At 52.6% G+C, this 14,550-nt stretch overlaps 2 protein-coding genes across 7 annotated transcripts in view; one reads left to right on the top strand and one right to left on the bottom strand.

Annotated features, from left to right (window-relative positions):
* Window positions 1-14,331, top strand: part of SELENOO (selenoprotein O) — a 19,567-nt gene extending 5,236 nt beyond the window's left edge. Inside the window, exons 2-9 of one of the 2 annotated variants that reach the window (XM_030855517.2) lie at window positions 6,198-6,401; window positions 7,374-7,554; window positions 8,386-8,516; window positions 8,903-9,183; window positions 12,361-12,511; window positions 13,312-13,497; window positions 13,593-13,749; window positions 13,843-14,331. In XM_030855517.2, coding sequence (XP_030711377.2) covers window positions 6,198-6,401; window positions 7,374-7,554; window positions 8,386-8,516; window positions 8,903-9,183; window positions 12,361-12,511; window positions 13,312-13,497; window positions 13,593-13,749; window positions 13,843-14,028 — 1,477 coding nt within the window. In that variant the 3' untranslated portion in view covers window positions 14,029-14,331. The remainder of the gene's footprint in view (window positions 1-6,197; window positions 6,402-7,373; window positions 7,555-8,385; window positions 8,517-8,902; window positions 9,184-12,360; window positions 12,512-13,311; window positions 13,498-13,592; window positions 13,750-13,842) is intronic. The other variant, XM_030855518.3, reaches the window with a different exon arrangement.
* TUBGCP6 (tubulin gamma complex component 6) overlaps window positions 5,046-14,550 on the bottom strand; it is a 30,955-nt gene continuing 21,450 nt past the window's right edge. For 4 of the 5 annotated variants that reach the window (XM_060307046.1, XM_030855513.2, XM_060307047.1 and 1 more), the window contains one exon: window positions 5,046-14,550. In XM_060307046.1, the coding sequence (XP_060163029.1) occupies window positions 14,459-14,550 (92 nt within the window). In that variant the 3' untranslated portion in view covers window positions 5,046-14,458. The other variant, XM_060307044.1, reaches the window with a different exon arrangement.

Below are 14,550 nucleotides of genomic sequence, written 5' to 3'. Positions count from 1 at the left end.
AGGAAAAGAAAACACCCACCTGGAATCCCGTACCCTGTGAGATTATCCTGCAAAAGTGAAGGAGAAATAAAGACTTCCTCAGACAAACAGAAATTGAGGGGAATTGTTAGCAGCTGAGCTGTCTTGCCAGAAATGTTAAAGGATGTTCTTTATAGGGAATGAAAATGATGTAGGTCAGAAACCTGAATCCTCATAAACAGAGCATAAGAGAAAGAAGTGAAAGTACAATAAAAACCTTTACTTTCTCTCATCTTAATGGATACAACCGGCAATAGCTTGTGTAAAATAATAGTAACGATGCATTTATGTATAAATGAAACTAATGACACCAGTCAAATAAGGGATGGGAGGGAGGCATTAGGATTATTTTGTTATTATAAGGCACTCATACCACCCATGGAGCAGGATGGCGTTACCTGAAGGTAGACTTGGATTAGTTGTAAATGGTATATTACAAACTCTAGGGCAGCCTTTTTAAAAAATTATTATTATTTAATTATTTAATTTTTGGATGCATTGGGTCTTCGTTGCTGCGTGCGGGCTTTCTCTAGTTGTGGCGAGCAGGGTCTACTCTTCGTTGTGGTGCACGGGCTTCTCATTGCAGTGGTTTCTCTTGTTGCGGAGCATGGGCTCTAGGCGCGCGGGCTTCAGTAGATGTGGCTCACAGGCTCAACAGTTGTGGCTCGCAGGCTCTAGAGCACAGGCTCAGTAGTTGTGGCGCACGGACTTAGTTCCTCTGCAGCATGTGGGATCTTCCCAGACCAGGGCTCAAACCCATGTCCCCTGCATTGGCAGGTGGATTCTTTACCACTGTGCCACCAGGGAAGTCCTAGGGCAACCATTTTTTAAAGAGTAAAACAAAACAAAAAAGTATAACTGATACGCTAGGCGAGAACTGATGAAAAAAGAAAAAGTGGAATCACAAAATGCTCAGTTAAAACCACAAAAGGCAGAGAAAGAGTGAAAGAGAAAACAAAGAGCAAGGCCAATAAATTAAAAAACAAGACCAAACTCTATATTGTCCATAAGAAATCCACTTTAAATATGAAGACACATGTAGATTAAAAGTAAGTGGATGGGGGAGTTCCCTGGTGGCCTAGTGGTTAGGATTCGGCGCTTTCACTGTGGAGGCCCAGGTTCAGTCCCTGGTTGGGGAACCATCCCGCGTGCTGCCAAAATACAAAAAAAAAAAAAAAGGAAATGGATGTAGGAAAGCATACCATGCTAACACTAGTTAGCAGGAGTAGCCATATTAATTCAGAAAGAGTGGACTTCAGAGTAAGGAAAGTCATTAGGGATAAAGAGGCATGTGACAAACTGATGAAGGGGTCAGGGAGGCAGAACAGTCCTTACTTGTATATGTGCCAGAGTACCATGAGGCAGAAACTGACAGAACTGCAAAGGGGCACAGATGAATCCACTGTCATTGTTGGAGACTCAACACCCCGCTATCAGAAATGGACAGAGCAGGGCCTTCCCTGGTGGCGCAGTGGTTGAGAGTCCGCCTGCCGATGCAGGGGACACGGGTTCGTGCCCTGGTCTGGGAAGATCCCACATGCCGCGGGGCGGCTGGGCCCGTGAGCCATGGCCACTGAGCCTGCGCGTCCGGAGCCTGTGCTCCGCGGTGGGAGGGGCCACAACAGTGAGAGGCCCGCCTACCGCAAAAAAAAAAAAAAAAAAAGAAATGGACAGAGCCAGCAGGCAGAAAATTGGTAAGGCCATCTTTGAACTCAGTTAACACCATCAATCAACTGGATACAAAGAACATCTATAGCCTATTTCATCTAACAAACAACAATGGGATACATATTCTTCTCAGGCCCACATGGAACATTTATCCAGAGAGTCCACATTCTAGGCCATAAAACACACCTTAACAAATTTTTTAGAATAAAAATCATACAGCGTCTGTTCTCAGGCCACAATGGAATCAAACTAGAAATCAATAACATAACTGAAAATCCCAAAATACTTGGAGATTATGCAACATACTTCTAAATAACACATGGTCAAAGACAAAATCTCGAGAAATTTTTAAGTATTTTGAACTAAATGAAAATGAAAACACCAAATGTATGGGGTACGGTGAAAGCAGTGCTTTGAGGGAAGTTTATAGCAGTGAGTGCATATGTTAGTAAAGAAGAGAGATCTAAAACCAATCCTTTAAGCTTCCACATTAGGGAACTACAGAAAGAAGAGCAAATCAAATCCAGAGTAAGCAAAAGAAAAGAAATAATAAGAATTAGAGCAGGAGTCAGTGAAAGTGAAATAGGAAATCAGTGAAACCAAAAGCTTGTTCTTTGAAAAGATCAATAAAATCAGTAAACCTCTAGCCAGGCTAACTAAGAAAGAAAGTGAGGACACAAGTACTAATACCAGAAACTAAAGAGGGGACATCATGCAGATCATAGGGACATTAAAAGGCTAATAAAATTACTCTGAACAATTGTGCTCACAAATTTGATAACCTAGGTGAAATGGACCAATTCCTTGAAAGACACAATTTGCCAAAACTCACAAGAAAAAAATAAGGCAATCTGAATAGGCCTATATATATTAAAGAAATTGAGTCAACAATTAATAATCTTCCAAAACAGAAAGCACCAGGCCCAGATGGACTCACCAGTGAATTCTACCAAACATTTAAGGATGAAATTATTCCACTCTTTTTCGCAGAATGGAAGCAGAGGAAATACTTCCTAACTCATTCTATGAGGCCAGCATTACCCTAATACCAGATCCAGACAAAGATAATACAAGAAAACTACACACCAAAACCCCTCATGAATGTAGATAAAGAAATCTTCAACAAAATATTAGCAAATCAAATCCAACAATGTTTGAAAAGAATTATACATCACCACCAAATGGGATTTATTCCAGGTATGCAAGTCTGGTTCAGTATTCAAAAATTAATTAATGTGGTCCGTCAGATCAACAGGCTAAAGAAGACTCGCATCATCACATCAGTTGAAGCAGAAAAGGCATTTGACAAAACCCAAGACCTATTCGTGGTAAAAACTCAGTAAATTAGCAACAGAGAGGAACTTCCTCAACTTGACAGAGGATCTGCAGAAAACCTATAGCTAAATCTACTTAATCATGAGAACCTCAAAGCTTTCCCACTAAGATTAGAAACAAGACAAAGATGTTCCCTCTTTCCGTTGCTTTTCAACATCCCTGGAGGTCCTATAGCTAATGTAACAAGACAAGAAAAGCAAAGGCATACAGATTGAGATGGAAGAAATAAAAATTGTTTTTGTTTGCAGCTGAACATCTATGTAGAAAATCTCAAAGAACTGACCAAGAAATGAGCTCATAAGCAGTTATAGCAAGGTTGCAGGATACAGTTACTACATAGGTCAATCACTTTAGTATATCCCAGCAGTGAACAAGTGGAATTTGAAATTAAAAACAATACTGTTTACATTAGCAACCCTAAAAATTAGATTCACACCTAAGTGTGAGTTCACACTTAGGTGTGAATCTAACAAAATATAAGACGTCTACTAGGAAAACTACAAAACTGATAAAAGATCTCAAAGAAGAACTAAATCAATGTAAAGATATTCCACGTTCATGGATAGGAAGACTCAGTATTGTCAAGATATTGGTTCTTCCCAACTCAATCTATAGATTCAACGCAATCCCAATCAAAGTCGCGGCAAGTTATTTTGTAGATATTGACAAACTGATTCTAAAATTTATATCGAGAGGCAAAAGACCCCACATAGCCCTCAGAATACTGGGGGAGAAGAACAAAGTCAGAGGACTGACACTACCGCACTTCAAGACTTACCATAAAGCTTCGGCAATCCAGAGAGTGTGGTTTTGCAACTACCGAAGCCCGTGCACCTAGAGCCCGTGCTCTGCAACGAGAAGCCACCACAATGAGAAGCCCGCGCACGACATCCAGGAGTAGCCCCCGCTCGCTACAACTAGAGAGAAAGCCCACGCGAAACAACGAAGACCCAATGCAGCCAAAAATAAATAAATAAAATAAATAATTTTTTTTTAAAAAGAGAGTGGTTTTGGCCAAAGCATAGATAGGTCAATGGGACAGAACAGAGAGCCCAGAAATAGACCTACATAGATGTGGATCTTTGACAAAGGAGCAAAGGCAATCCAATGGAGCAATGATAGTATTTTCAGCAGATTGTACCGGAACAACTGGATATCAACATACAAAAAAAAAAAAAATCTAGACACAGACCTGACACCCTTCATGAAAATTAACTCAAAATGGATCACAGACCTAAACAAAATGCAAAAATGTAAAACTCCTAGAAGATAAAATAGAAAATCTGGATGACCTTGGGTATAGAAATGACTTTTTAGGTACCATACCAAAGACAGGATCCATGAAGAAATAATTGATAGGCTGGACTTTATTAAAGTTAAAACTTCGGTGAGGGACAATGTCAGGAGAAATGAGAAGACAAGCCACAGACTGGGGGAAAATCTCTGCAAAAGACACATCTGATAAAGGACTGTTATCCAAAATATACAAAGAACTCTTAAAACTCAACAATAAGAAAACAAACTGATTTTAAAATGGAGCAAAGACCTTGCTAGACACCTTCCCAAAGAAGATACAGAGATGACATATAAGCACTTTAAAAGATGTTTCACATCATGTGTCCTCAGGAAAATGCAAATTAACAAGGAGACGCCGTCACACAGCTAGGAGGATGGCCAAATTCCCGAACACGGACGACACAACATGCTGGCGAGGATGTAGAGCAGCAGGAGCTCCCGTTCACGGCTGCTGGGCCTGCAGGACGGTGCAGCCGCTTGGGAAGACGGTGTGGTGGTTTCTTACCAAACTAAATACACTCTCACCACGTGGTCCAAGGGTCACGCTCCTCAGCGTTTACCCAAAGCAGCTGAAGACACGGCCACACGAAAATCCTGTATATGGATGTTCACAGCAACTTTATTCCTAATCGCCAAAACCTGGAAGCTGCCAAGATGTCCTTCAAGGTGAATAAACAAACCGTGGCCCATCCAGACAATGGGATATTAGTCAGCAAAAGAATAGAAAGAAAAAAAAAAAGAAAAGAAATGAGGCATCAAGCCATGAAGAGACGTGGAAGAAACTTAGATGCACATAGGAAGTGAATCTGAAAGGCCACACAGGGATTCCAACTCTGTGACATTCTGGAAAAGGCAAAACTATGGAGACAATAGAAGACCAGGGGTTGGGAGGGGAGAGATGACCAGGTAGAGCACAGAGGGTTTTTCGGGCCGTGAAAGTGTTCTGTATGACACTGTAATGGTGGATCTCTGTCAGACCCACAGAGTGGACGACACTGCAAGTGAACCCTGGTGTAAGCAGTGGACGCTGGGTGACGATGATGTGTCGGCATAGCTTCATCAGGTGTGACAGATGTCTCCCCTTGGTGGGGATGTTGATACTGGGGGAGGCTGTGTGTGTGGTGGCGGGGTATATGAGAAGTCTCTTTGGCTTCTGACCAGCTTTGCTGTGAACCTAAAACTGCCTAGGAAAAGAAAGTCTATTTAAAATAACAGTAATAATGAAGGTTTAGCATAAGAAAACACCCACGTGATTCAGAGCTGCCTGAGGGAGACTGGGGTCCTCCCCGCCACTGCAGATGATGCTCTGTGTCTGCGCTGTTGTAAAAGGATGTCCACAACGTAAATTCGTAAACACAGAATTGTGGATTTGCGAGCGTGTGTGTGACCCTGGGAGTAGCCTTCCCTGACTTCTGTGTGGACTTGGCCTCCTGCTGCGGGCCAGGCACCCTGTGCTGCGGTTCCAGGCCTGGAGGAGGTTAGGGGCTTAGCTCCTGGGATCGTCCAAAGCAGACTCTTTACAGTGATGTCAGAGCTGCTCGTGGGTTGTTTTTATTTTACTTTATTTATGTATTTTTTTGTGCGGTACGCAGGCCTCTCACTGTTGTGGCCTCTCCCGTTGCGGAGCACAGGCTCTGGACGCGCAGGCTCAGCGGCCATGGCTCCCGGGCCCAGCTGCTCTGCACGTGGGATCTTCCCGGACCGGGGCACGAGCCCGTGTCCCCTGCATCGGCAGGCGGACTCCCAACCACCGCGCCACCAGGGAAGCCCATGGGTTGTTTTTAAGAAGCCATTAGGAGGCGTTCTTCCAGCCCCTTCCCTCTGTGACCATGTCTTGGTGTTGAGTGGAGCCCAGCAGTGACCTCTGTGCTTGACCTCAGACAGGCCGACGGTCGCAAGGTGCTGCGCTCGAGCGTCCGCGAGTTCCTGTGCAGCGAGGCCATGTTCCACCTGGGCATCCCCACCACGCGGGCCGGCGCCTGCGTCACGTCTCAGTCCACCGTCGAGCGGGACGTGTTCTACGACGGCAACCCCAGGCCCGAGCAGTGCGCGGTCGTGCTGCGCGTGGCCCCCACGTTCCTCAGGTAACGCCCGTCCTCGTGCTCCTGTGTCGCCCCGGTGGCCGGAGTGCACCTGCCCGGCCAGGGTGCAGGGCCTGGGGCGACCAGAGGAGATCGCCCAGTGCAGGCTCTGGGGCGGTGTGTCCAGAGCTGTGGACCTGGAGTTTATGACCAGGAGCTACATAAGATGCACCCAGAAAACGGCCTCGCTGTGCTGCTGGACGAGCGGCCGTGACGCCTGGTGTGCCCGCTTCCTCTGGCCCCTTTCACTGACTGGAGGCCTCCTGGCTGCTGTCTCCAGCGGGGCCTGTCAGTCCTCGACGTCACCACGCTGTCTGGCGTCGGGTGCTCAGTACTGACCACCTGAACCCAGAGTCGCCAGGAGGTGGCTGTGGCCGTCTGGTGGGGTCAGGTGACCCAGGCCGACCCTGTGCGTCAGCTGTCACCAGCTTTCCGTTTGTCCTCCGGGGGTGGAGGTGTCGGGGCAGGCGTTGGCCTCGTCCTGGGAGACCCGGGGCCTCCGGGCACAGCTGCACTAGGGGCCTTTGGACCAGGTCGTCTTTGCTGTGAGCTGATCTGTGTCTCGTAGGGTGTTCAGGCAGCGTTCCTGGCTTTCACCCACGAGCTGCTGGTAGTAACCCCCATCGTGACAACCAAAAATGCCTCCGGACGTTAGCCCGCCCCCTGGGGGCTATAACTGCCCCACCGCTGAGCCTGCGGGTCACCCCACTACAGGACGCCGGTGACGGGCGCATCCCTCGGTGTGGGAGGCCGGACACAGAACCCCTCTCGTCCCTGCAGGGCGGCCGTGGCATTCCCGGCCCCATGCACCCCGGGAAGTGCCCTGTGTCTGCCTGAGTCACTGAACGGCCAGCTACATTTGGTGGTTTGTCCCCCCTGCCCCGCCACGAGGGCTAGCAGCACCCTCCCTCCTTCCTTACTCGTGAGGGGGAGGCATCACATTTAACCTGTTGTCAACGCGGGTCTTCCCTCCAGGTTCGGATCCTTTGAGATCTTCAAGTCCTCGGACGAGCACACGGGGCGCGCAGGCCCCAGCGTGGGGAGGAACGACATCCGAGTGCAGATGCTTGACTATGTCATCAGCACTTTCTACCCCGAGATCCAGGCCACCCACGCCAGCGACAGCGTGCAGAGACACGCCGCCTTCTTCCGGGAGGTCGGTGGGAGCTGCCCCCCCCGGGGGCAGACGCTGGGTGCCCGGCCCCAGGGGCAACTTCTCAGATATGGCTGAGGGTCGGGGTCCTGGGACAGACCCCAGGTCACTGTTGGAGCAGCATCGAGGGGCCACGTGGGGAGCTTGGGAGGGAGTCAGGGCTGGTGGGTGCTGGGCCTCCCGCGTGGGGCCTGTGTTCACGGTGGCCCCAGACACACACCCTTGGCCTCTCCATTTCCCCCAGAACTCTTAGGCGTCGCCTCACACGACAGTCACAGTTGTGGGAGGTGGCGCAGCCTCAGCCAGTGAAACAGGCAGCAGGGCGAGGGGTCGGCCTGAGGGCCGGAGGCCACTGTCCTGCACCTGTCACTCCTCGGACCCCACTGCAGCCGCACTGTTGCCTCTCGTCTGTCACGTGGGTGATAGGGGGCGGCAGCGGGGCTGTTTGAGCCCCTCTCCCTGCAGCCCAGGGCGAGGCGGGGCCCTGGGCACAGCATCTGGACCTGGGCAGTTCTCGCCTGAGAATGTGTAACTTCTTCCCTTGTTTCCACGTGGTCATCCTACGGGGCCTGAGTCATGGGAATGTCCAGGTTCCCTGACTTTTCTGGTTTGGATTAAAGCCAAAAAACAGTGAGTACGTAAGAGAGAGAGAGGGTGTATGTGAGGAACAGAGCCACTGATGTCAACTCATCCAAAATACTTTTCCCTTCTTAACCGTCCTTGGTTGTTCTGCCCACAGCTGAGCGTCAGCTCACAGGACAGGACACGGTCGCTGGCGCGGGGGGCGGGGGGCAGAGGGGAGCACCCAGCGGCTGTCCTGTGCCGCTGTTGCAGGTGACGCGGCGCACGGCCCAGCTGGTGGCTGAGTGGCAGTGCGTGGGCTTCTGCCACGGCGTGCTCAACACGGACAACATGAGTATCGTGGGGCTCACCATCGACTACGGGCCCTTCGGCTTCCTGGACAGGTGGGCATCCCGCCGCCTGCCAGGGGGCCCTGGCGGGGAGGCACGTGACAGCGCGGGCATCTCAAGGCGACGGGAAGGACCTGCAGGGCTGTTAACGTTTTGTTCGGTGTTTAATTCTCAGCAAGGCCTGGTCAGCCAGCCATCCCCAGAGCAGGAGTCCCTGGAGGGTTCTGAGCACAGGAGCACTTTAAACAGCACCCTCTCGGCTCCCGGGTGGAGAGTGGGCTGAAGGGGCGGCCGCGGGGGCCGCGCTGGATGGAGTGCGGCTCCCCTGCTCTAGAGGCTGCGGGGCCCCGTGGGGCAGGCAGTGGAGCGGCAGCCACCCAGGGCCTGCACTGTCCTCGGCAGGTCCTCTCAGGCAGCTCCCGGCTCTCCCCACGTGGCAGGTATGACCCCGACCACGTGTGCAACGCCTCCGACACCGCCGGGCGCTACTCGTACAGCAGGCAGCCCGAGGTGTGCAAGTGGAACCTGCAGAAGCTGGCGGAGGCCCTGGACCCCGCGCTGCCCCTCGAGCTGGCCGAGGCCATCCTGGCAGAGGAGTTCGATGCCGAGTTCCACAGGCACTATTTGCAGAAAATGCGCTGGAAGCTGGGCCTTGTGCGGGCTGAGCGGGAGGAGGACAGCGCCCTGGTGGCCAGGCTCCTGGAGACCATGCACCTGACAGGTGAGTGTGGGTAGGGCGCGTGCACCACCTTGTGGTGAAACAACATGAAACCGACCTTTAACGTCTCGGTGGCTTTAAGCACATTCACCTTGTCTTGCAACCATCACTGCGTCCACAGAACTTTCTCGTCTTCCCAGACGGACATCTGCACCTGTGAAGCGCCAGCTCCCCGGCCCCTCCCCCCACCCCTGGTAACCTCACGCCTGCTTTCTAAGAACTCGCCTCCTGCAGGGACCTCAGGCAAGGGGATCATGAGGCTCTTCTCCCCGTGTGTCCAGCTCACCCCACGCAGCACGACGTCCTCCATGGTGGTCATCCCTGCTGTACGGACAGTCTGTGCGGGTGGCCTGCCTTTTGCTCGTCCCTGGTCTGTGGGACACTTGGGCTGTTCCACCCTCTGGCCGCCATGCATAATACCGCTGCTGTGAACACAGACGTGCCATGTCTTTGCGTTCCTGTTTCCCATCCTCTCCAGGGTGCCGCTCCGGCTAGGACGCCTGGTTCTGCGTGGCAGAAGTGGCCGAGCCAGCGTCACTTACTGTTCCTGCTCTTGGGGGAACAAGCTCTGTCACACACGAGTGTGATGCGAGCCGTTGGCCTGTGTACACGTGGCTTTTCTCAAGTAGAGGATGTTTCCTTCTGCCCCTCACTGGGTGTTTCCACACTAGGCCTCAGTTGAGGTGATCACCAGGTTTTACTTCCTCATTCACGTCCTGTCTTAGTTCAAACTGCCTCTCACGGTCTGGAAGCTGGGGGTCGAGGATCAGGGTGCCGCCTTCTGGCTGTCCTCACACGGCAGGGTAGGGAGCAGGGGCATGACCCTCGTGACCTACCTCCCAGAGGCCCCCGCTCCAAACACCATCACCCTGCAGAGCTGGGTTTCCATATATGAATCGGGCAGGGGACACACACACGCCTTGCGTTCTGGGGATAAACCCTGCTTGCTCCTTCTGCTGTTCTGGTGAGGTTCCTTTTACATCTGTATTTACAAGGGACACTGGTCTGTGGTTTTCTTTTTTTCTTGTGCTGTCTTTGTTTGGCTTTGGTATCGAGGCAGTGCTGACCTCATGAATGAGTTAGGAAGCGTTCCCTCCTATTTGTCAGAAGAATCTGAGAAGGACTGGTGTTAATTCTTCCTTAAATGTTTGGTAGAATTCACCAGTGAAGCTGTCTGGTCCTAACATTCCCTGTGTTAGGAAGTTTCCAGTCTCCTTACTTGCTATGGGACTATTTAGATTTTCTGTTTCTTCTTGAGTCAGGTTTGGTAATTTATGTTTCTGGGAGTTTGTGTCATCTCTGTTATCTAAATTATTATAGTGTTTTCTTAGTCTTCTATTTCTGTACAGTCTGCAGTGATGTCCCCACTTTTATTTCCTTTATTACCTGTGTCTTTTTTTCTTTCTTAGCGTAGCTAAAACTTTGTCAGTTTTACTGATCTTTTCAAAGAACCAACTTTGGTTTCAGTGATTTTCTCTTGTTTTTCTCTATTTCATTTATCTCTGTTCTAATCTCATTTCCTTCCTTTATGCTACTAACTTTGGTCTTACTTAGTTCTTTTTCTACTTCTTTAGATGTAAGATTAGATTATTGATTTGAAATCTTTTTACCGAGAAGTAACTGGCGTGCGGCATTACATAAGTCTCAGTTGTGCTACATGATTTGCTGTATGTGTATAACGTGAAATGATCACCACACAGTTACAAGTTGATTTTTTTCTGGTGATGAGAGAAAAGCTGCTCTTTTAGCGCATTTACAGCCATAAACCTCCCTCTGAGCACTGCTGCTTTTGGATCATACCTCTGAGTATTTTCTAATTTCCCTCGTGATTTCTTTGTAGACCCAGTAGTTGATTCATTTTCACATCACTTGTGAATTTTCCAGTCGTCCTTCCATTTGTGACTTCATGCCATCGTGGTTGCAGAAGACACGGGTCTTTTCAGTGTATTAAGACTGGTTTTATGGCCCAACACGTGGTCTGCTGTGGAGAACGTGCATCTGAGAGCTTGGGTGGAGTGTTGTGTCTGTTGTTCACGTTGTTTCCTCGTTGACCTTCCGTCCACGTGTTGGGTGGTGACGTCCCAACTCTTACAGAACTGCTCGAGTCCACCCTTCAGGTTGGTTTGTTTGTTTTTAAATTGGAGTGTAGTTGATTTGAAACGTTTTGTTCCCCTTCAGTTTTGCGAGTCTTTGCTTTGTGTATTGGGGGCTCGTTTGGTGCATGTTTGTAACTGTTACGTCTTCTTGCTGAACTGACTCATCAATACATAATGCTCCTCTCTTCGTCAAGTTCTTACGTAAAGTCTATTTTTCTGACGTCAGCGTAGCCACCCCAGCCCTCTTTAGGTTACTATCAGTATGCAAATCATGGGATATTTTTTCCATCCTTTTGCTTTTGACTTATGAGTCTACAGCGAGTTATCTTACTGTAGTTGGATCATGCTTTTTTTTTTTTTTAATCCGTTCTGCCAGTCTCTGCTCTTTGAATGGAGACTTTAATCCATTTACTTTTTTTTTTCTGGTTTGCAGCATCTTTGTTCCCCAGCCAGGGACTGCACCCGTGCCCTCAGCAGTGAAGGCACAGAGTCCTAACCACTGGATCAGGGAATTCCCTAATTCATTTACTTTTAAAGTAATTACTGATAAGGGAGGACTTATGCTGTTTCGCTCTTTGTTTTCTGTCTTACACCATTTTTGTCCTTTATTTTCTCCGTTACTGCTCTCGTGCTTAGGTGATCTTTTGCAGTATACCGTTCTGGTTTCCTTCTCATTTTCCCTTGTGTCTGTTTGTTTTTTGGATGTTTCCTTGGGGGTTTTGGTGACAGTGTTTTAGCAAGTTGCTGAGGCCCTCACAGCGTCTGTCTGTGTCACGTCCTGTGCCGTCTCGACCCTGCAGCTCCTGAAGCAGGCGGTGCTAACTGCCGCGACAGTGACGAGGGCCAAGGCCCGGCCTCGGTGCCTTCACTGTATTTACCCATCTTACAGATGAAGAAACCAGGCTTGGAGGCCTTGAGAGACTGAGTGACTCGTCAGGTTCAGAGTGGGGGCTGAGCTGGGAGGACTGAGGGGACGGCTCAGGAGTCCCCAGCCTGACGCTGAGCAGGGCACCACACACGTGTTGGATGAACACGTATGGTCCTCTGGTGATGGGACGGTGCCCTGAGCAGCTGCGTGTTCCAGGTGCTGACTTCACAAACTCCTTCTACCTGCTGAGCTCCTTCCCAGCCGGGCCGGAGTCTCCGGACCTGGACGAGTTCCTGGCCGCGCTGACTGCACAGTGTGCCTCTCTGGAGGAGCTGAGGCTCGCTTTCCGACCCCAGATGGATCCCCGGTGGGTACTGGGGTCTTGCTTCCCTAGCATTTGTTTCTGGAAAGGGAGGAACATTTAGAACGAAGCCTTTGGGAGGACGCTGGAGATGGAGTGCCCAGGCGGCCGCTCCACTCCCAGGAGTGGGATGGTCAGACCCTGCCTTTGTGGCACTGAGGCCCTCTGGTCAGAGGAAAGGATGGAGATGCTGACACAGGAATGGGGAGGCCAGGCAGCACAGGCTGGGGCATGGTGGTCTCTGCTCTGGGGAGGCTCCCCAGGAAGAGCCTCGGTGTGGGCCTGCAGACTCCAGCCAGACCAGGCTTTCTGCGCCATCGTGTCACGTCCTGAGGGTGCAGCTCAAAACCCATCACCAACGTGTCCCGTCCCATGGCAAACAGGCATCTAGTGCAGCAGTGCGGGGAGGGGCTGAAGCTGGCAGGACCTGCTGAGCGTGGAGCCAGGGGAACTGGGGGAGGGGGTGTCAGGGGCTGCCCTGCCCCCAGAGGTGGAGAAGCGTCCAGCCCTGTGATCACCGTGGGAGGAGCTGGCAGCAGTGAACCTCTCCCAGAGGGACTGGGTCCTGGGTTGGATGTCAGTCGGTGGGTAGCTGCCGGCAGGGAGCCGGGGCCGGCCCGGGTCAGCCTGCGGCGTCCGTGTGCCCCGTCACATGCGGGGCCTGCGGTAGAACAAGGGCGGACGGCTGGTAGCGGTCCCGTGTCTGCTGCATCCGTCGGACCCAGGCTCACCCCTGGTGGGGCTGGGGCCAGGGCAGCGGCGGGGACGACGTGGCCTGGGGCCCCTCACGCGCCCGCTCCACGCAGGCAGCTGTCCATGATGCTCATGCTGGCGCAGTCGAACCCGCAGCTTCTGGCGCTCATCGGCACGCGGGCGAGCCTGGCGCGGGAGCTGGAGCGCGTGGAGCGGCAGTCGCGGCTGGAGCAGCTGAGCCCGGCCGAGCTGCACAGCAAGAACAGGAGCCACTGGGCCGAGTGGCTCCTGGAGTACAGGTGGGCCCCCGCCCCCCACACCCCGCCCCCAGTGGGGACCCCAGGGCCGCGGGGCGGGGCTGCTCTGCTGACGCTCGGCTCGGGTGTGACTCCAGAGCCCGGCTGGAGAAGGATCAGGAGGCCGCCGGCGACACCGCGGCCTGGCAGGCCGAGCGCGTGCGCGTCATGCACGCCAACAACCCCAAGTACGTCCTGAGGAACTACATCGCACAGGGCGCCATCCAGGCCGCCGAGAGCGGAGACTTCTCAGAGGCAAGCGGCCCGCCCGGCCCTCCCCTCCTGGTCCCCTCCCGGTGCCGGGGAGGCGGGGCCCCAACAAACACTGCACCCCCTGCTCTCCTCCAGGTGCGGCGGGTGCTGAAGCTGCTGGAGACCCCTTACCGTGGGGAGGGGGAGGCCGCCGAGGCCTGCGAGGTCGCCGAGCCCGAGGAGGCCAGCGGGGAGGCCGGCGGGGCAGCCAGCCGGCGGCACTCGTACAGCTGCAAGCCCCCGCTCTGGGCCGCGGAGCTGTGTGTGACGTGATCGTCGTAACCGCCTTGGAGGCCTCCACACAGGAGCCCCGAGGCCCGAGCCCTCGAGTCCACGAGGCGAGGCGGCGCCCGCCCCACCTGTCTCTCCATGACGGCAGAGATGCCCAGTCAGGACCTGACCCGTCTCTGTCCGATGCTGACTCGGCAGCACCGCCCAGCCCCCAGGCTCTGCTCCCGGCGACAGGCTGCTTTGCGCCAGGACTGCTCAGCTCAGCAGAGGGGACCGGCGGACGCACAGCCCCCGCCCACCTCGCCAGCCTGGCGGGGGACGCAGCCCCTAAATAAACTGGCAGCTCCCTCGGTCGCCTCCGCCTCCGTGCGTTCGCTCTGCCCCCGCCCCGGCCCAGGACCCGCCCGGTAGAGAGAGGCGGGAGTGGGGCGGCCAGCACCTTTATTGCAGCGCAGGCACCCCCGCCGGGGCCGCACAGGCCTCAGGCGTCCTGGTAGTAGCTGTTGAAGTTGATGCGCAGCAGGAAGTCCTCCAGGTGGGGCTGGTAGCCGCGGTTCACCAGCTTGCTCACCA

This window comes from Globicephala melas, chromosome 10 (assembly GCF_963455315.2).
Source record: "Globicephala melas chromosome 10, mGloMel1.2, whole genome shotgun sequence".
Classification (NCBI taxonomy): Eukaryota; Metazoa; Chordata; class Mammalia; order Artiodactyla; family Delphinidae; genus Globicephala; species Globicephala melas.
The sequence above is the reverse complement of the archived record's forward strand: the minus strand, read 5'-3'. Positions and strand labels throughout refer to the sequence as shown.